We start from the raw sequence: 18117 nt of genomic DNA, 5'->3' as shown, positions 1-18117 counted from the left end.
TCTAGAGTCCGGAGAATCATGGAGCCACCACCGGGGAAAACTGAAGTCAGAGGAGTGGATGAGCTCAGCTGAATGAGGGAAGACTACTGGAGAAGGGTGTGAAGAGTCACATCTCCATGGGTGGGGGCGACAGGAAGCAGGAAGGAGGGAGCCAAGAAAGGAGGGGGTGGCAGAGAAGACATAATCAGAGGTAGAAGAGAAAGTCACCAGCAGTGGGGGCGGTGAAAGCAAGGGGAAAAGCCGACTTCCAAACTGGGGAGGAGGGTGTGGGCAGAGGAGATGAGCCAGATCCACAGTGCTGAGAGCTGCAGAGAGCTCACGGGGAGCACTGACTGCGTTTATAAGACCACTCTTCGCGGGAAGAGTTTCAGCAGATTAGTGGGCACAGAAATCTCCGGTAATGCAGTCTACTGCATGTGCAGACGTCTGCCTGGACTCATCCCTGCAGCCCTGTGAGACTTGGGGAAAGGGGATCAGAGCCAACATGCTGACACTTGTGAGGCTTGCTGTGCCTTTGTTTCTGACCCAGGAGTCTCGTGTCTCACTTGCTTCCAAGAAACTCACAGCTAACTAGTCGAGTAAAATCTCAGACCCTTCACAGTTCTTAAAACTGCCATGCTCTTCTAGAATCTTGCTGTCCCTTCATCTGGGGTGGGGTCTAATTCCCTCCCTTTGAATCTAGGGAGGCTTGTGACTCACTTGTAACCAAGAACACAGGAGAAGTGACACTGCGTAATTCCGAGGCTAGGTCATAAAGAGGCAATGCAGCTTCTCTTTTTAGCTGGGACTGTGCTGGAGCTCAGAGCAGTTATGTAAAGAGTCCAACTGCCCTGAGGCCACCACGCTGTGAGGAAGCCCAAACTAGCCCATGCAGAAAGACCATATGGAGAAGCCCAGCCAGCCCCCAGCTGCTCCATCTGATAGCAAAAACCCAACAATTTTATTTACCAAATAACATTAGGGACTTTTTTGCTTTTCAAAATATCTCAGTCAACGTCAAAGGACAAAGATTTGCAACTACTAAATATGATCAAAAGAACAGGCCTAGAGATATGAACAAATTGTATACAGGAGGGAAAAAGCAATGTGCACATAATCGTGTAAAAGACAGCAAACTTACTCATACAAATGCACAGTAAAACTGAGCTACAATGAAGTGACAAAGCCCCCTAAGCCCCCCCATTTGACAATATACTGTGTCGGCAAGGATGTGGAAAAACAGGCACTCTCATACACTGCTGGTGAAAATGCAAAATGTACAAGGCCTGAGGAGAGGAATTTGGCAATATTGAGCAAAATTACACTTGCATTCAGGCTTTGGCCTAGCCATCCCACTCTTAAGAATCTGCCTAAAAATAACACTGGCAAAAATGAAAAAATACATGGATAAGATTATGTGTGTAGCAAAAGTCTAGAAACAATCCCAATGGCCATTAATAGGAGACCAGTTTAATAAATTATAACATATCCACACAACTGAGCACCACACAACTGTAGCTATAAAAAAGAATGAAGAACTTATCTATATACTGCTTTGAAATGATCCCTGGAATACGTTAAGTGAAAAGTATAGAACAAAGGGTATAGTATGTATGTATACTTTTTTTAATGAAAAGATAAAACAAAAAACTAATAAAATGAGTATCTATAGGAGGACAAAGGGAACAGGGTAGAGGGGGCAGAGATGAAAATTAGACTTCTTAAATGTAACTTTTGTAGATTTGCCATTGGAATCATGTAAACTCCTTACCTAAATATAAGACAAGACAAAATTTAACTGAAATGAAAAAAAAAAAGAAAATTTACCACAAAAGCAAAATGAAACATATGAACCTTTAAAACAAAGCAATCTAGGGGCACCTGGGTGGTTCAGTCTGTTAAGTATCTGACTCTTGATTTCAGCTCAGATCATGATCCCAGGGTCCTGGGATTGAATCCTGCAATGGGCTCCCTGCTCAGCGGGGAGCCTGCTTCTCCCTCTACCCCTCCTCCCAGCTTGTGCACATGCTCTCTTTCTCATGCTCTCTCTCTCAAATAAATAAATAAAATCTTAAAATAAAATACCTGTTGACCCCCTTTGAAGAAACTAGGGAATGCACTGAAAACTTATCATCAAAGGGAAATAAAGAGGCATTTACTCCACCTTTCAGGGAAACCAAAGCAAAAGTTATTCTTTTTTTTTAAATTTTATTTTATTATGTTATGTTAGTCACCATACATTACATCATTAGTTTTTGATGTAGTGTTCCATGATTCATTGTTTTTGTATAACACCCAGTGCTCCATTCAGTATGTGCCCTCCTTAATACCCATCATCGGGCTAACCCATCCCCCCATCCCCCTCCCCTCTAAAAGAATTCCAGCTAAGAAATGTTAGAATATTATCGTTTTGCAATTCCTAATAAAATCATTGATATAGGGAATGATTATCAGCAACAGGAAGCTGAGATACTTTATAACGGATGGATCGGGTTGGCACAGCTGATCGTAACCTCACAGCAATGAGAGATAACCAGATACTGTTCAGTCTCTGATGTGTGCAGCGGGAAGAGTACCAGCATCACTTACGATGCATTCTTGCCCCCAAAACTGAACCTGAAGCCCTTCAAGCATGCAGTTCTAATTACTAGTTTACAGGGAACACAGGGACACATTTTAAACAACACCATAGTCATGCAATCAGCAAAATCCCCCCAAATGGGAAACCCTACAGAACAAAAAAACAGGTTTCTTCAATAAATAAAAATTGAAAGGGGGGAGGAGGAAATGGGAAATCTATAAATTGAAGGAAATTGAGGAAAAAGATCAATGAAATACAATGTGTGGACATCTTTTGTATCCCAATTCAAACAAACCAGTTGTAGAAAAAAACACTGGTGAGACCATTGGCGAAATTTGGACATGACTGAATTTTAGTTATATGAGAACTAAGGAATTTTCATTAATTTTTAGGTGTGATAATGTTATTGTGGTTATAAGGTTAAAGCATATAGAATTGCTGATATTACACCATTTCAACTTAAAAGAAATGACCACTTCATATGGTTCAATCTTATTTTTTTTAAAAGCATCCCCATCAGGGGCGCCTGGGTGGCTCAGTCGGTTAAGCGACTGCCTTCGGCTCAGGTCATGATCCTGGAGTCCCAGGATCGAGTCCCGCATTGGGCTCCCTGCTTGGCGGGGAGTCTGCTTCTCCCTCTGACCCTCCCCCCTCTCATGTGCTCTCTCTCTCTCTCATTCTCAGTCTCTCCAAAATAAATAAATAAATCTTTAAAAAAAAATAAAATAAAAGCGTCCCCATCTTTTGGTGATCCATACAAAAGTATTTATGAACGAAGTTACATGACTTCTGGAATTTGCTTCAAACTAGTCCAATTGGTGAAAGGGAATGGAGGTAAGGAGGAAGCAAGATTTGCCATGCATTGATAATTGTTGAAGCTGGGTAACAGATATGTGCGGGCTTGTTATACCATTCTCCCAATTATATATAGATTTTTGAAACGTGTGTGTGTGTGTGTCATTTTAAGGTCTTAAACTATTGTATGTGTGGAAATGTTATGTTAAAAAAAATGCCTGAGGCTACAGTTAAGGGATTCCAGAGTTGTTTTGAGCAATTGCAAGCAGCTGGTGTCCACTGGGAAGAGCAATACTCAGTTGAAAATATAATTGCTGGTGGGTGTGTGTGTGTGTGTGTGTGTGTGTGTGTGTGTGTGTGTGTATGTGACTACATATATGTTTAAATCACCTTCTTGCTGGTGTGTGTGTGTGTGTGTGTGTGTATGTGACTACATATATGTTTAAATCACCTTCTCATGTAAGTTTTCATTACATTTCCCTCTGATTCTTTTCCTTGTGGCTGTGGGATTTGGGGGTTCTAACAAGAGTCAGTGTTTGAATTTTGAATTCCTGTGCAAAAGAAAAAAAATAAAGCTAACCGGCTTGGGCACACTCTCCCTGCGTCTCTTTGTTAACGTTTTTGGCAGCTTCTATTTAAATGATCCCTCTTCTCTAAGTTCACTGGGTGTTTTCTGCAGCCTTACATAATGGCTAGAAGCCCCCATCTCTACAAAGGAACACCTGATTCAGAAAAGCAAACATCATAACAGAAACCCATTCATCAGCTGCCCAGACTCACAACCAACCAGACATGTGGCGACTTCATCTGAGAAAGAGAGAGAGAGGTAGACTGAGAGAACAAGTGGGAGGAGGAGCAGAGGGGGAAGCAGACTCCCTGCTGAGCAGGGAGCCCCATGTGGGGCTCCATCCCAGGACCCTAGGATCAAGACCTGAGCCCAAGGCAGATGCTTAACCAACAGAGCCACCCATGCACCCAGCAACGGCGTCACAGGCTGTGGGGGAAACTGAGTTAAGGAAAAGTGAGCAAAGCTCCGAGAAACCCAGGAAACTATTCCTCACACCTTCTGGAAGCAGCTCCACACCCTTAGAAGAGTTGCCCCCTGGGAAATGCATTTCTGGAGGCAATGCTCCCAGCACTGAATCAACGTGACCTGTGCTGGAAGGATGGAAGAGTCCCAGTTCCTGGAAGCCCGAGGCAAAGGGAGCTCCCCAGAGCTCTTACTCCGGGTGGTGCCAGGACACTGTGCTTCCCAGACCCCACTCCACTCAGGATTATGATTTGCATAATAAAATATCTAATGCCTTAATGACTAATGTTATCAGAGATACTTTCACCACCTTCAAAAATTGCCCTCATGGTGAGAAATGCTCTTAGTCCCATTTATTTGCTCATCCCACCAATACTGCTAAGGGCTCGGTATGTGCTAAGCTCTTTAGAGGTGCACTTGAGGTCTGGGACTCCTAACTGCAAGCCCTGTTCTTTTCTCTCTTCCACGCTGCCTTGAGGGTTAAAGACCATGGCTCTTAAACCTGGCCGAGCCTCTGCATTACCTAGGACAGGAATCTGCGTTGGCACAGGGCCATGGCCATTCATTTATGTATCGCCCTTGGCTGCTTTGGTACTAAAAACATCAAGTTGAGTAGCTGCAACAAAGATCACATGGCCCACAAAGTCTAAAATGTTTACCATCTGACCCTTTACAGCAAAGGTTTGCCAGCCTGTGATTTAGGACCCCCTTCTCTCAGAGGTCCCTGGGCCGGCAGCATCAGCATCACCTGGGACCTGGGTGGCTCAGTCAGTTGGGTATCTGCCTTGGGCTCAGGTCTTGATCCCAGGGTCCTGGGATCCAGCCCCATATCAGGCTCCCTGCTCAGGGGGAGCCTGCTTCTCCCTCTCCCTCTGCCTGCCACTCCCCCTGCTTGTGCTCTCTCTGTCAAATAAACAAAATGAAAGAAAAAGAAAGAAAAGAAAAGGAAAAGAAAAAAAAGAAAAGGAAAGGAAAAAGAAAAAGAAAGAAAGAAATGCAGAATCCTAAGCCCCCCCACCCCAGACCCAGGGAATTCCACTCTGCCCTGACCTAGAGAAGAACTTGTCAAACCTGCAGCCTTTCTGGCCCTGATAGAAGCCCTGGGTGGGGCCTTTTGTTTACGTTGCCCAAGCGAATCTGACGTGTAGCCTTAGGGAAGCTGACTGAGAAATCAGGAGTACGGGCCCTCCCAGGATCTCCCTGCAGGACAGGCACCAGATCCTCAAGCGGCCAGGAGAGGTGACCACTGACGGCTCGTAGCTGAGCGCCTCTCTAGGAAATGCCCTCCGTGGAAGGAAGTGGTCCCACCCAAGATCCCTTGCTGGGGGCAGCCTGTGGGTAAAACTTGGCTGGTAGAGGGTGAAAACACCTCTCATTACAGTATCTGAAGGGCCATCCCTGCTCCCTTAGCCCAGCCCCGCCCCCCTCGCCCCCATACGTGTTGTTCCCTAAAGCTCGCCCCAGTAAAAGTCCACCTCAGTCTATTTCCTGACAGTCTGTAAGAGTATATGGCATGATAGTAGACATGACATGGCCATAATAAGAAAATGCAAACCAGAATAAGCGTGCTAGGTGCGCGTCAGAAGGGAACACAGGACTGAGGTGGCACACAGGAGCTGTGGGGCTTTCAGTGGGGGTGGGCTGGGGGTGAGGCAACAGGATACGGTGCTCCAGGCAAAGGGCAAACCGTGGGTCAGGCTAAGTGGAGAGGACCTGCAGACAGCTAGTGGAAGGGAAGGCCGAAGAGAAAGCCTTAAATGCCAGGCTAAGACACTTGCATTCAGTTGGCAAAGAAAAATCATGAAAGGCTCTGAGCAGGAAAATAACACAATAATGATCCCAGTTATTCCTCAGGAATATTCACCTGGCAACGGTATGAAAGATACCAGAGCGGCAGTGACTGGGGGCCAGGGGACAGGTCACAAAGCTGTTGCAGATGTCGAGCTGCAAGGCACCGAGGCCCAGAGCTAGTGATCAGCTAGGCGGCTGGCATGAAGGAAAGAGCACAGGGCTCAGAATGAAGACAAAGCTGGGTCCCAGAGCCCCCTCAGCCACTTACAACCTTCAAGCCCTGGCGCAGGCCACCTGGCCTCCCTGACTTCTCCCACCCATAAAACGGGCATAACAGAATTAGGTAATGCAGATTCCGTGCGGGGCCCACGCTGGGCACGCGCTAAGGGCAGCCACGCTCGGGAGTCAGTGGCTGTGCTCACCTGCATTTGCCCACACACCACTTATCACCTCAGCCAAGCAAACCTGAGCCTGGCTGCACCAGAGACTGTCCCTGAAAAGCAACTCTGGCACGTAGTAATTTAATGAGGCCTCGGTTTCGTGCTTCAACTTGAACCATCCCCCTTATGAAGGGTGCACAGGCAACTGGCACTTCCATTGTAGCCGCCGCTGTGCCCTGTTGTTATGACGACCGGTTTCCCAAACAGCCCTGCTATTTTCTTCAAATCCTTTCAGTTTCCTCCTGCCCTCAAGTCCACAAGCCTGAGAGACAATAGCGGGGTGGTTTTTTTAGATTTCCGCAGGAAATACTGTCAAGGCTTTAAATGAGCCGACTGGCTGTCTTGCTTCTCCACCAGAAGCCCCCAGCCTGAGCATCCGTGTGACCCTGCACAGTGGACCACCACAAACGTTCCCGCCCCCTGGAAATCGGTGCCACCGAGTAGCAGGGGGCACATCACTTTCCGGCTGGCATTAACTTTGCAGGAAAATGAAGCAGAAAACAAAGCAATGCCCACTGCACATCTCGTGTACACCACACAGGGTCTGATGTTAAAAGACTATTCCAAAAGATTTAAGTTTAAGCTACTGTATTATTTCTCAAATCAGTTCAATATTAGCACATGTAACTTTCCCAACAGATATCAACCTTCGTGAACTCACTTAACACATGCTAATACTAAAAACACTGTTTTATTATTATTATTATTATTACTATTGTAAAATCTTCATACCAATAATTATGCTGCTCTGGTGTCTAGCAGACCTCCCTCTCCTCGTTTTCCTTTCCCCTTCTCCTTCCTTTCTTTTCTCCTTCCCTTTCTCCTACTAATCTTGTCTCCCCTCTGAAGCAGCCTTAGGATGAAAGGTGTAGTTACCCTGCTGGCAGCCTACCCAATATCCGTTCTCCCCCTTTTTTTCTTTGCCAAAAGGACCACGAGACTTTTAGGGAGGTGTGCGCCCAAATAAAAGTCGCGATCTCCTAGACTATCTTGCAGCCAGGGATGGCCATGTAACACAGTTCTGGCCAATGAGACTCAAGCAAAGCTTACTGGCTCTGGGAAAGCTATCATTTTGCAGATAAAAAGGAACAGACTTGGGTAGAACGCGCCTTTCCCCCTTCTGCCTATCTAAAGTAAGATGCAACAACACCTTGCAACTATGAGGATGAAATTCACACACCACAGATGGCAAAGTAATAAACTCGGGTCCTTGACAGCATTCCCGAGCAGTGCAGCTGCCTCCCTCCAGACTCTCTGTAAAGTGCAGAAGCTAAAGCCTCTACTTGCTAACCCACATTCCCCTGGTTTCTGTTCCTGCCACCAAAAGCAGTTCCTTTCCGATACAGAAGATGAGGAGGGTTCCCTCCATTCAACAAATATTCTTCGATGGGCACCTGGGTGGTTCAGTTGGTTAAGCGACTGCCTTCGGCTCAGGTCATGATCCTGGAGTCCTGGGATCGAGTCCTGCATCGGGCTCCCTGCTCGGCAGGAAGTCTGCTTCTCCCTCTGACCCTCCCCCTTCTCATGTTCTCTCTCTCTATCTCATTCTCTCTCTCTCAAATAAATAAATAAATAAATCTTTAAAAAAAATATTCTTTGAGCGCCTACTCTGTGCTGAGCACCATGCTAAGTACTTGGGTGACAGTAGCAAATATGACCCGCAGCCCTTCACCTCCTGGAGTGAAGGAGTAAAGACATAAACAGTAAATGAACAAGACAATGACAGGCTCAGTGATCAGAAGAAAAAAAATAATCCGATGGTAACTGGGGAAGGCTGGTCTCTCTGAGGAGGTGCCATCTGAACTGAAAGCTGAAGGGTGAGGTGGAGTCAATGAGGGGGGAGGGGGAGGGGCCACATTCCAGCAGGTGCCCCAGGAAAGTGGAGGAAGCCAGCGTGGCTGGAACACTGTGAGCCAGAGAAAGAGAGAGCAGGATAAGCAAAGCTGGAGAAGCAGCAGGACCAGGTTATGCAGGTCAAGAAAAGGGTTTGCTGGGGTTTTATTCTATATATAACAGCTTTGGAAGCTACCGGAGGCCGTTAAACAAGAGAGGGACAAGAGCTAATATATGTTTTTAAAAGATTTTTCTCCATCTAACATGAAGAATGACTTGTCAAAGGCAAGAACAGAAGCAGGCTATTGCTGAGGTTCAAGTAAAACATGCCCAGGGAGGACCAATGGAGATGCAGAGTAGCCCTCACCCTGCGGATGGCACTGCCTGTGATGTCCTCACCGACGAACAACCTCATCAGTGCACTTAGAATCCAAACAGGCAGAGATGAGGACAGGGTAGCTAAGGTGTTTTTTAAATGCTGAGGTGCCCAGAACATAAAACAGGTGATTGGAGGGAAAGATGGGAGAATTCATAGCAAGCCTTTGATTTTTTTTTTTTTTTATTTAGTATTCAGAGGGAAAGAACAGCAAAGTGTTGGGAGCTATTACATGGGGACTGTCACAGCATGTTAATAAGGAATTAATAGAATTGCCAAGAAGTGGTAAGAACACTGAGGTTCTCGAGAATGAATTACTATTGGGTGCAATCACCAACACCCATGACTTGCTCCAGCAATGCCAGGCAACTCAGAACCAGGGATGTAAGGAGCACAGAGGAAGAGTACCCCAGGTTTGACACTGAGCCCAGGGCAAGACTGAAGAGGTGAGGAGAACCTAGGTACCAGAATGGCAGCTCTGAGAGCCCATACACTTCATATTTGTAAGCACATTCATTCTACAATAATTCCTATCCTACATTGTGGAAACAGAAATCCAGACAAGCTAAGAAACTTGCTCAAGGTCACAAAGCTGGTCAATGTCTGCTGTCAGAGTCTAATTCCCTAACCACTGAACTATAATCTTCAAGCAAAACAATAAGGAAGATGATGATGATAAAGAAGAAAGCCCAGAAAGGTCCAGAGACTGGAGGTCATGATGGTTGTGAGAAGCTGGCTCATCAAAAGGGAAGGAAGCATATGAAATTATAAACCGACAGCAGGTCAGGCTGGGCAGTCCTGCGTGTGAGGATGTGCTACAGGCTGATGCAGCGGCTTGCAGGAGAAGCTCAACAGGCTCTGGGCTGGACTTTGGGGCTGAAGGGCATCTGGTCACGAGCCACCCACTCAGTCTCGCCCAACTGCCCACTAAAATGCCTATGAAGACAGAAAAAGACCAAGACTCACAATCACCCAAATGAAGACTAATAGAAAACCTAATCCCAGACTCTGGGAGAAATTGGCACTATTCATAAAGAAGATGGAGCTGTATTAAGAAAAATCTAAGGCTTCTGGTTTTGCTTCCTTATACAGACACCACATGGCAGGATGTAGGTAGACACTCTGTACTATTGCTCTGACACAGAGATCCAGAGCTGGAAGGGAATTGGGTTGTACCTGAACTGGAACACTGAGCAGCCAGTCTACATGACCTCACGGGCATCTGAGGCTCAGAGAGGGAACTGGCCCCTACACACCCCCCCACACACACATACACACACCATAGACCATGTTGCTACATCCATAAAGCAACCATAAATCCCAGAAACAGCTGGGTAGAATATAAAACTCAGCCTGAGCCAACTGTGAGGGTGGCAGGGAGGTGACAGGGGGATATGATTATCATAAACGGTGGAGTCACGATATGCATTTGCCTTGTATGTAATTTACCTGAATTCAACTGTATTTGCTTAGTACTGAAAAGAAAAAGGGGAGAAAAATCCCTTCACTTATCCAGGGCCTTCCCTACCCCTCACCCCTTCCTCCGTTCAAACTAGCCTTTGGCTGCCATGACCTCCAAATAGTTTCCAAAACACAAAGAGAAACAGAACTACTTTTTTTCTCTTGGCCTTTGAGCTTCCAAGAAATTTGAGGAAGTTCTCCTATGTCCCCTAAACTTTAAATATAATCCCTACAGAAGATACAAGATGCCCCATTGGCACCTAGATGCAGGACCACACCCAAATGCTGACAGAGGTTCTTTCTGTGTGCTTCTCTAACACTTTCTCAAGTTTCTTAAGCAACATCCTTGTATTTGAAACCAGAAAAAAAAAACCATTCTGCCCCAAGACCGCTCATCTTTAAGGAGGCCATCAGGTGACTGGGATGTGGGTGATTTTCGGGGCACTGTCTGCAGCCCACTCAGGGCGCTCAGCAAGGGCGGGGGGGTAGCGCTGCTGCCACAGGGCTGCCGGTGTCCACTCAAGGACTCCTGTCCTCAGCCTTGTAAATGCTGGCAGGAGGCTCCTGCTCCAAGTAGGTTTTCAAAACCGCTAAAGGCAGATGGGATGGAGGAAGGCACTAACTCCAAGCTCACCAGTTACGGCATGATGGCCACTGCCCTGGATTTAGAAACAAGACATCGGATTTCCAGTGCGGGCTCTTCCAGTCCCTCGGCCGGTGACCTGACTCGCTCTCCTCATCTCACTGAATCTCAGTTTCCTCATCCAGTAAATGGGGAGCACGATGGCTTATGAGATTATTTTAGAGAGTTACGTAAACTAATGTCCCAAAGAAAAATTCTCACATACATTAGATGCTCTATCAATGGTATTAGAATTTAAATGATGAGAGAATAGACCCAATCTCTGAAGGAAGTATGAGGCAGTGACAATACAAATCCTTTCGTGATTTCCAAATGTTCACAATGTTAGTGCTCATAAAGACACTCATATTAGTTTTCCAGGGCTGCTGTAACAAAGGATCACAAACTGGTGGCCTAAGCAGCAGAAATTTATTGTCACACAGGTCTGAGACCAGGAATCTGAGCTCGGGGTGGTTCCTTCTGGGGGCTGTGAGGGAGAATCTGTTCGAGACCTCTTTCTTAGCTCCTGGTGGCTTGCTGACAATCTTGGATGTTCTTTGGAGAAGCATCACCCTGACCTCTGCCTTCACCTTCACATGGGGTTCTCCCTGGGTGTCTATTCGTGTGTTCAAATTTCCCTTTTTATAAGGACACCAGTCACATTGGATTAGGGCCCACATTAATGACCTCATTTTAACCTCTGTGAAGACCCTATCTCCAAAAAGGTCCCATTTGGATGTACTGGGGGTTAGGACTTCAACATAGAAATTTGGGGGGCAGACAATTGAGCCCATAACAACACAGCGATGGAGGTGGTTGGGGGACAGAGTGGGAGCACAGCACGTAAGGTGAATGTTGGTGGCAGCTAAGGCGGAAGGTACTAAAACATAATGTGGGCTCAGGATAACACCATCCAGCCTCCTTTCCAGATGAAAGCTAAGGAGGTGTTCAGACTAGCCAGAGAATCTCTGTAGGAGTCCCGGCAGAGATAGGATTTTGCAACTGAAGCAAACCGGTCGCCTGAGAGTGGCTAGGGGCTGTGGGCCTGACACAGAAAGGCTCCCGGGATACAAGCCCAGGTCATCTGCCGGGAACAACAAGCTCAGACATCCGATTGCACCAAAGGCCAGGACGGCCTCATCAGCAGGAAGGGGTTGTGGGCGCCGAGATTCCAAAGCAAAGGCAGGACCAGTTAAGCCCGAGAGATTGCTGAGTACAGGACAAGCCCGGAAAAGACTCTGTGCCGATTGAGAGGGGATGATGTTCCTCTGAGTGGGGCCCAACTCTGGAACCTTAAATTCATCTCTAGTTAGAGTCAGAATAGTTTATCTAGTGTCTAAAAAAGACACAGTTCAGTGGACTGATTTCTAAGACAAAATCATCTAAGATAAGACTCAGGAAAGAGGATGTAAAATAAAACTTCACTTGCTTAGCAGGATCATTTCTCCAACCATTCATTTATTTCTACAGGCAGGCGTGCAATGGTCACGCACACAGCACCCAAGCCGGCAGAGCTCCCAGGCTACCTGGAGAGACAGAACAACGCAGTGTGACCAGTGCCCCCACGGGACAGCACACAGTCCCTGGAGAGCCTGTGGCAGGCTGTATGTCACTCTGCGCACATGGGGCCTGGGCCATGAGCACAGGAGACTTCCCAAACTTTATGAATCGCCTGGGTTTGCTCCCACCTGTTTTTGTAGTGATTTTTGCAAAACAACCCTGGTAACAGAGATTTGTGTTTGGCAAAGGGAGCAGAGAAAAGTGGAGGTGTTTTCTTACTTTGCAACCAATCAGGCAGACAAGAACCCCCAAAGGATGAGCAGATGGAACTTCCAAGGAAGGAAAACATTATCTCTGGGGAATCCAGGAGAACGAAATGGACACAGAGAAGTGTTAGGAGATTTAGTCCTTAAAGAAAGATCACTTGAGGTCCTACTACAGGCACAGTGTTAGGCACAGGGATCTGGTGGTGAGCAAAAAAGACCCCTTACCTAACTAATACAGCTTGTCATGCTTGAGGGGGCAGGCATTCATGGATAAATTATCTGAAAATATAACCACAACTGTAACAGGCAGATAGAGGGAGCTGGGGGGGAGGGGGAGGGAGGAGCCTTATTCATCAGAAAGCCCGAGGTGGGCTCTCTACTGGTACTCCCTCTCAAAGAAGGAAACAAAGACCTAGAATATTGTCTTAATGGCACTATCAAGATGAATCAAGGTCAGCACATTTAAGTATTAAACTGAAACCAACAAGATACATTTTAATAGGAGTAAATACAAAATCTCAACTTTGGATGACTGAAATCAATAATATGACTGCAGGATTCATGAGGGGGAAAAGCCATTCATTTGGCAAACATTTACTGAGTGCCACCTATGCTCCAGTCACTGTTCCAGGTGCTGGATTTATAGCACAGACAACATCTCTTATGTCATAGGACTTAAATTTGACTAAAAAGAAGGATCTGAGGGTTTTAACTCATCACAAGTTTAATGTGAGTCATCAAGGCAATATAGCCACAGGAAAACAGACAAATCCTAACCTGATTTTACCTGCACTAGGAGAGGTTCAGCGCCCACATGTTGCTCTGTGTTGCTCAGCTAATACCGAAGAGCTTGGAGATAACCACAGGTCTCTTGTATCAAGAGGGACTTTGACAAACCAAACGGCATATTTGGAAATAATATGGTCAGGTCCCCACAAGCCTGAGAGATGACTGAAAGATCTGCATGTGTTTGGCCTGGAGAACCAACGGTCAGAGGAGATGCAATAGCTCTCTTCAAATATTGAGAATTGTCTGTACAAGACTTGATTGCAAGGCCACGGAGTTCACCAGGTAGAAATTACAAGGCAGCCAAAAGAGTTTCTCACAAGGGGAACTGCTCCACTAAGGTATACGGGGGCCTCCTTCCCTAGGGAAGACATACCCCATCCTCAGGGATGCTGCAGAAGAAAACTATGCTATCTGAGACCAGACTAGAATATCAAGAGATCACAGTAGACTTTGAGTCCCATCAACTGTAAAAGCAAGAATTCTTTAGTTACTCTCCCATCAATCAGGAAGGCAATATTTAGGAGTATGGGCTTTGGATTCAGGCAGAGCTGGATCCCAGTACTGGACTGGGAAGTCACTCCCACACTCTACACCTCATTCCCTTACTAGTAAGAGAAGGATGGTCACAGCTCCTACCTCATCCTGGCCCTGAGGACTTGTGAGATGATTTACGTTAAGTGCTGCTTTGTACAGTCCCCAGCCCTCGGTAAGTCATTGATAAACATTAACTGCTGGTAATATTAAGTGTTCTTCATTTTATTTTACATATTTCAATTTATTTAGGTGAACTGTTTTCCTGTGAGTCTCTAACTTTGTAATCCTCCATCCTGCATTTCCTAAAGCAATTATAGCAATCTAAAACTGTAAAATAGAAGGACTTTAGAGAAATTTGCAATGTTTTATTCCCTAGAGAAATTAGGAAAAATACCTAACAGTACAAGAAGGGATATTTAAGGGTTTAATTTAAGGGACCTGTGATCAAATTGAGGTAAAGCTAGGGTGTTACTCATGTATGGGATGGCTGAGCTGGTTGGGCATGGTAACCTCAGAGACTCCCTTTCTCCTTGAGAGACCCTCATTAGACAACGGAAGTAAAAATCAATCCAGCAAACCGATTTTATGAAGACTAAATCATGTCAGACCAATTTAATTTCCTCCTGTGACAGCGAGACACGCTGCTGTGACACAGGGAAGCAACGGGCTATCAGATACTGTGGTTTCAGCTAAATCTTTAATTCCAGCCTACATAATAGCCAAATCTAAAAACTTAATTGAATTCTGCTGGCTAGTGGAGATGATCTCCAAAAACAGGAACCAGAGGCTCAGGATCTACTTTTCGAGTAAGGGGGAGGCAAGAAACTCTTTCCTTTGTAGGACTGGCAAAAAAACATGCCGCCCTTCCTGCAGTAAAATGCAGAATTCATCCAACAAATATTTATTTGTCCTGTGACATGCCCTCAATCTGGACTGGACTAAGAAACTGAAGTAAGATTTACAAGCAGACATGCTTAAATGGGACTTTTCAGTAGACATGAGTATGGAGTTGGTAGTGGGGGAGAGCACCAGAAGAAATGCAATCTTTGAACTGGGCTGGGTATTTCAATGGAATAGGGTACAGTTTTAAAAGCAGCTGTAGGGGATGCCTGGGTGACTCATTGGTTAAGCATCTGATTCTAGATTTCAGTTCAGGTCTTGATCTCAGGGTCCTGAGATGGAGCCCAGTTCGGGGCTCTGTGCTGATCATGGAGCCTGCTTAAGACTCTCTCTCCCCTTCTGCCCCTCCCTATCCCACCCCAGCCCCAGCTCAAGCTCTTGCTCTCTCTCTCAAAAAAAAAAAAAAAAAAAAAAAAAAGGAGCATCTGTGCGATGAGAAAGGCACTTTGAAGAATCTAGGCTAACTGGGTCGAAGTGGGCAAACTTCAGTAAGGACATCTTCAGGACCACCTGCCTGGCAAGGCTGCCCCATATTTGGCAAGGAACCACAAATGAGCATGCTTGTCCCAGGCCCTACCTGTTGCAGGGCACCGATCTGATGAGGCACAGTGGGATAGGAGTCAGGATGGCAGACTAAAAAGGAGTAAGTACTGGAAATGAATATTTAGCCATCCCATAATAACCATCTCATACCCACACGTAGGTACACACACACCATATACTCCCAGTTACCAAGGCAACCAGTCCTTGAAGCTGTACTTTTTTTTTTTCCACACTAGATCTTTTCAACCATTTTTCCTTAGAGTACAGCTCTGGCCTTTGACTCTGCTGAGAAGTACCACACCTCCTGGGGAAATGCTGTTAAATCTAACTTTTACCAGGTCCCTTGTGAAGGCTTATGTCTTATCCTCATTTCTGACACTGAATTGAGCCAACACATCATTTGGAAACTTGCTGAAAGCACCAGCGACACAAAGTAACCATTATGATTACTACGGTGAGTCAGAAACATTAGAGACAAATATAGTGTTATGTCTTACACCATTTTCACTGACAGTTCTTGCTTTTTTAAAAAAAGGGACTCACCAAGTTCATATGAAAAAGGAGCCAGCTTTGGTCCTACAAGATGGAGGGACTGATTCTTAAAATTAAAACGGCAGCTCTTATGTAGGAAGCATGGATTTAGGATTATTGAACTTTTAAGAGTATTTCACATTTCTTTCCTCCTCCTTATAATATACAGTATGCTTCAAATTAACCTCATTTTCTATCTCAGATTTCATTATTCAAAAATGCCAACAACATAAAGGGGTCAGGAAAGAGTTAAAATATTTTATGCAAATAAGAATCTAGCTTTGACAACATCCATATACTAAGTAGTGAGGTATTTTCCTTTTCCACCAACACATTTATGACTAAAGGTCAGTCTGTGGCAACAGACTATTTTCATCTCTACTCTACAATTATTAGTGTCTCCTTTAAAAAAAAAAAAATCTGATGTGTGACCCACAGAGAAAGTTCTTTGCATATTCTTCTGTTAAATTTCTGCTACAGGGGGAATGGTAAGAGTATGTAATTTACAGCCCTAGTCCACACCTGTGCCCTGCCTCATATGAAGCACCGAGGCACCACAGGGTGGAGAGGGAGTCCTCACTCCGGAACACCTGCTGGAGAAGTAAGCTTAAGTGCGGAACTAGTGATGGGGTGGGCGGGCGTGCATTGTGCCCTGGATCCTGGTTTTCGCAGCCCGAGGGGAACTCCTTCCCTGCAGGGAGAGAAGGGGAAGCGAAGAGGAGGACTCCACCCAGGCAATCTGGGTCAGGCACCGTGTCTGTAAATCAAGGCAGAGACGGTCCAGGCAGCGGGTGGATGGAGACGTGGCCGGATCGGGTCCACAGGGGCCGGCGTGGGGCGTGGGGAACGAAGCGGGACAGAGGCGAAGTCAGGCGGGCCGGGGCGCGCGTGGGCTGAGGAGCAGGTGTGCGTGCCAGGTGGGCTGTCCTCCCAGCGATGCATGCGTCCCTGCACTGAGCGAGCACTGGCGGAGGCAGGGAGCTGGGTTCCCCGCGGCTCCGGCGATTGGCTGAGCCTCTGTAAGGGTCTCGCGCTGACCCCACTCCCTGGGCCTGGGTCTGTCTGTCTGTCTTCCTCACCGCCCCCCCAACCCCCTACCACCCGCACGGAAATCTCTGGCTGCCCCTGGCGCCCCGTATCCCTCCCGCTTCTCTCTCGGCTCCGGCCTCCCGGCGCCTGGGGTCCGCAGGAGCCACTTCACTCACCCGCGTGCAGGCCGCCCGCCTCGGGGCCGCTGTCGGTGGCTGCGGCGCTGGGCGGCGCGTCCGAGTCGGTGTAGGTGAGCCAGGTGGACTCGGTCTCCCGGGTCCAGCTCTCGTAGTAGCGGGGCTCGATGGCATCGGCCCGGCTCCCGCCACAGCCCATTCTCCCGCGCGGCGATCGCGCCCGGCGGCCCCTCGGTTCGCAGCTCGGGCTCGGGCTCCCGCTCCCGTGGCAGTGGCGGCGGCTGCTCAGCCCCAGCGGCACAGCCCAGGCGGCGGCGGCGACATCGTGTCCCCGCCCGCCCGCGCCGCAGCCAGGCGCCCAGCTCCCGCCGCGCCCCCCGCCCCCCACGCGTCGCCCTCTCCCCGCGCCCCTCCTCCCCTCCTCCCAGGCCCTCCCTTCCCTCGTTCCCTCCCCACCCCCTCGTCCCCGGCTCCCTCCCTCAGAACGCCGGAGCTGGTCGGGGACGCAGGAGCGGTGCCCAGAGAACGAGAGGAAGGCAGGGTCCCAAGAGGGGTTCGGCTTCGCGGGCTGGGGTTACGCTCCCAGGGTCCTGCGCATCCATGCGTCCGCACACTCCCCAGTTCATCCATTCATCTATTCATCCATTCATGCATGTATCCTTCTTCCCACTTTCCTCCTCTCCTTCCTTCCTCCCTCCCTCCCCCCCCTTCCTTCTTTCCTTCCTCCTTTTTCCCCCTCCTTCCTTCCTTCCATTCATCTATTCTGGGAAGAACTGAAGCGCTTGGGAAGGGATCCTAAGCGTTCTGGCCACTTGTTTCAAAAGCAGTGAAGCTGAGGACAATCTACCCCGCCCTCCCGCCAAAAAAAAAAAAAAAATGGGCAGAAAGTAATGCCGTTAAGAATTAAGGAACAGTCAGAGAACTTTTCTGGTCTTAGCTGGTTTGGAGAGTAGGGAATGGGGCCTATGATTTCTGAGGGA

At 47.3% G+C, this 18117-nt stretch overlaps 1 protein-coding gene across 3 annotated transcripts in view; it reads right to left on the bottom strand.

Moving 5' to 3' along the window:
* The window catches only part of BAALC (BAALC binder of MAP3K1 and KLF4), a 117312-nt gene extending 99801 nt beyond the window's left edge, over positions 1 to 17511 (bottom strand). For all 3 annotated transcript variants that reach the window (XR_003517063.1, XR_003517072.1, XM_027576949.2), the window contains exon 1: positions 17177 to 17511. Coding sequence is in view for 1 of the 3 variants with exons in the window: in XM_027576949.2 (XP_027432750.1) it covers positions 17177 to 17336 (160 nt within the window). In the remaining 2 variants the exon portion in view is untranslated. The remainder of the gene's footprint in view (positions 1 to 17176) is intronic.
* Between the last annotated feature and the right edge of the window lie 606 nt (positions 17512 to 18117).

Source organism: Zalophus californianus, chromosome 4 (assembly GCF_009762305.2).
Source record: "Zalophus californianus isolate mZalCal1 chromosome 4, mZalCal1.pri.v2, whole genome shotgun sequence".
Classification (NCBI taxonomy): Eukaryota; Metazoa; Chordata; class Mammalia; order Carnivora; family Otariidae; genus Zalophus; species Zalophus californianus.
This window is presented reverse-complemented; position numbering and strand designations above follow the sequence as displayed.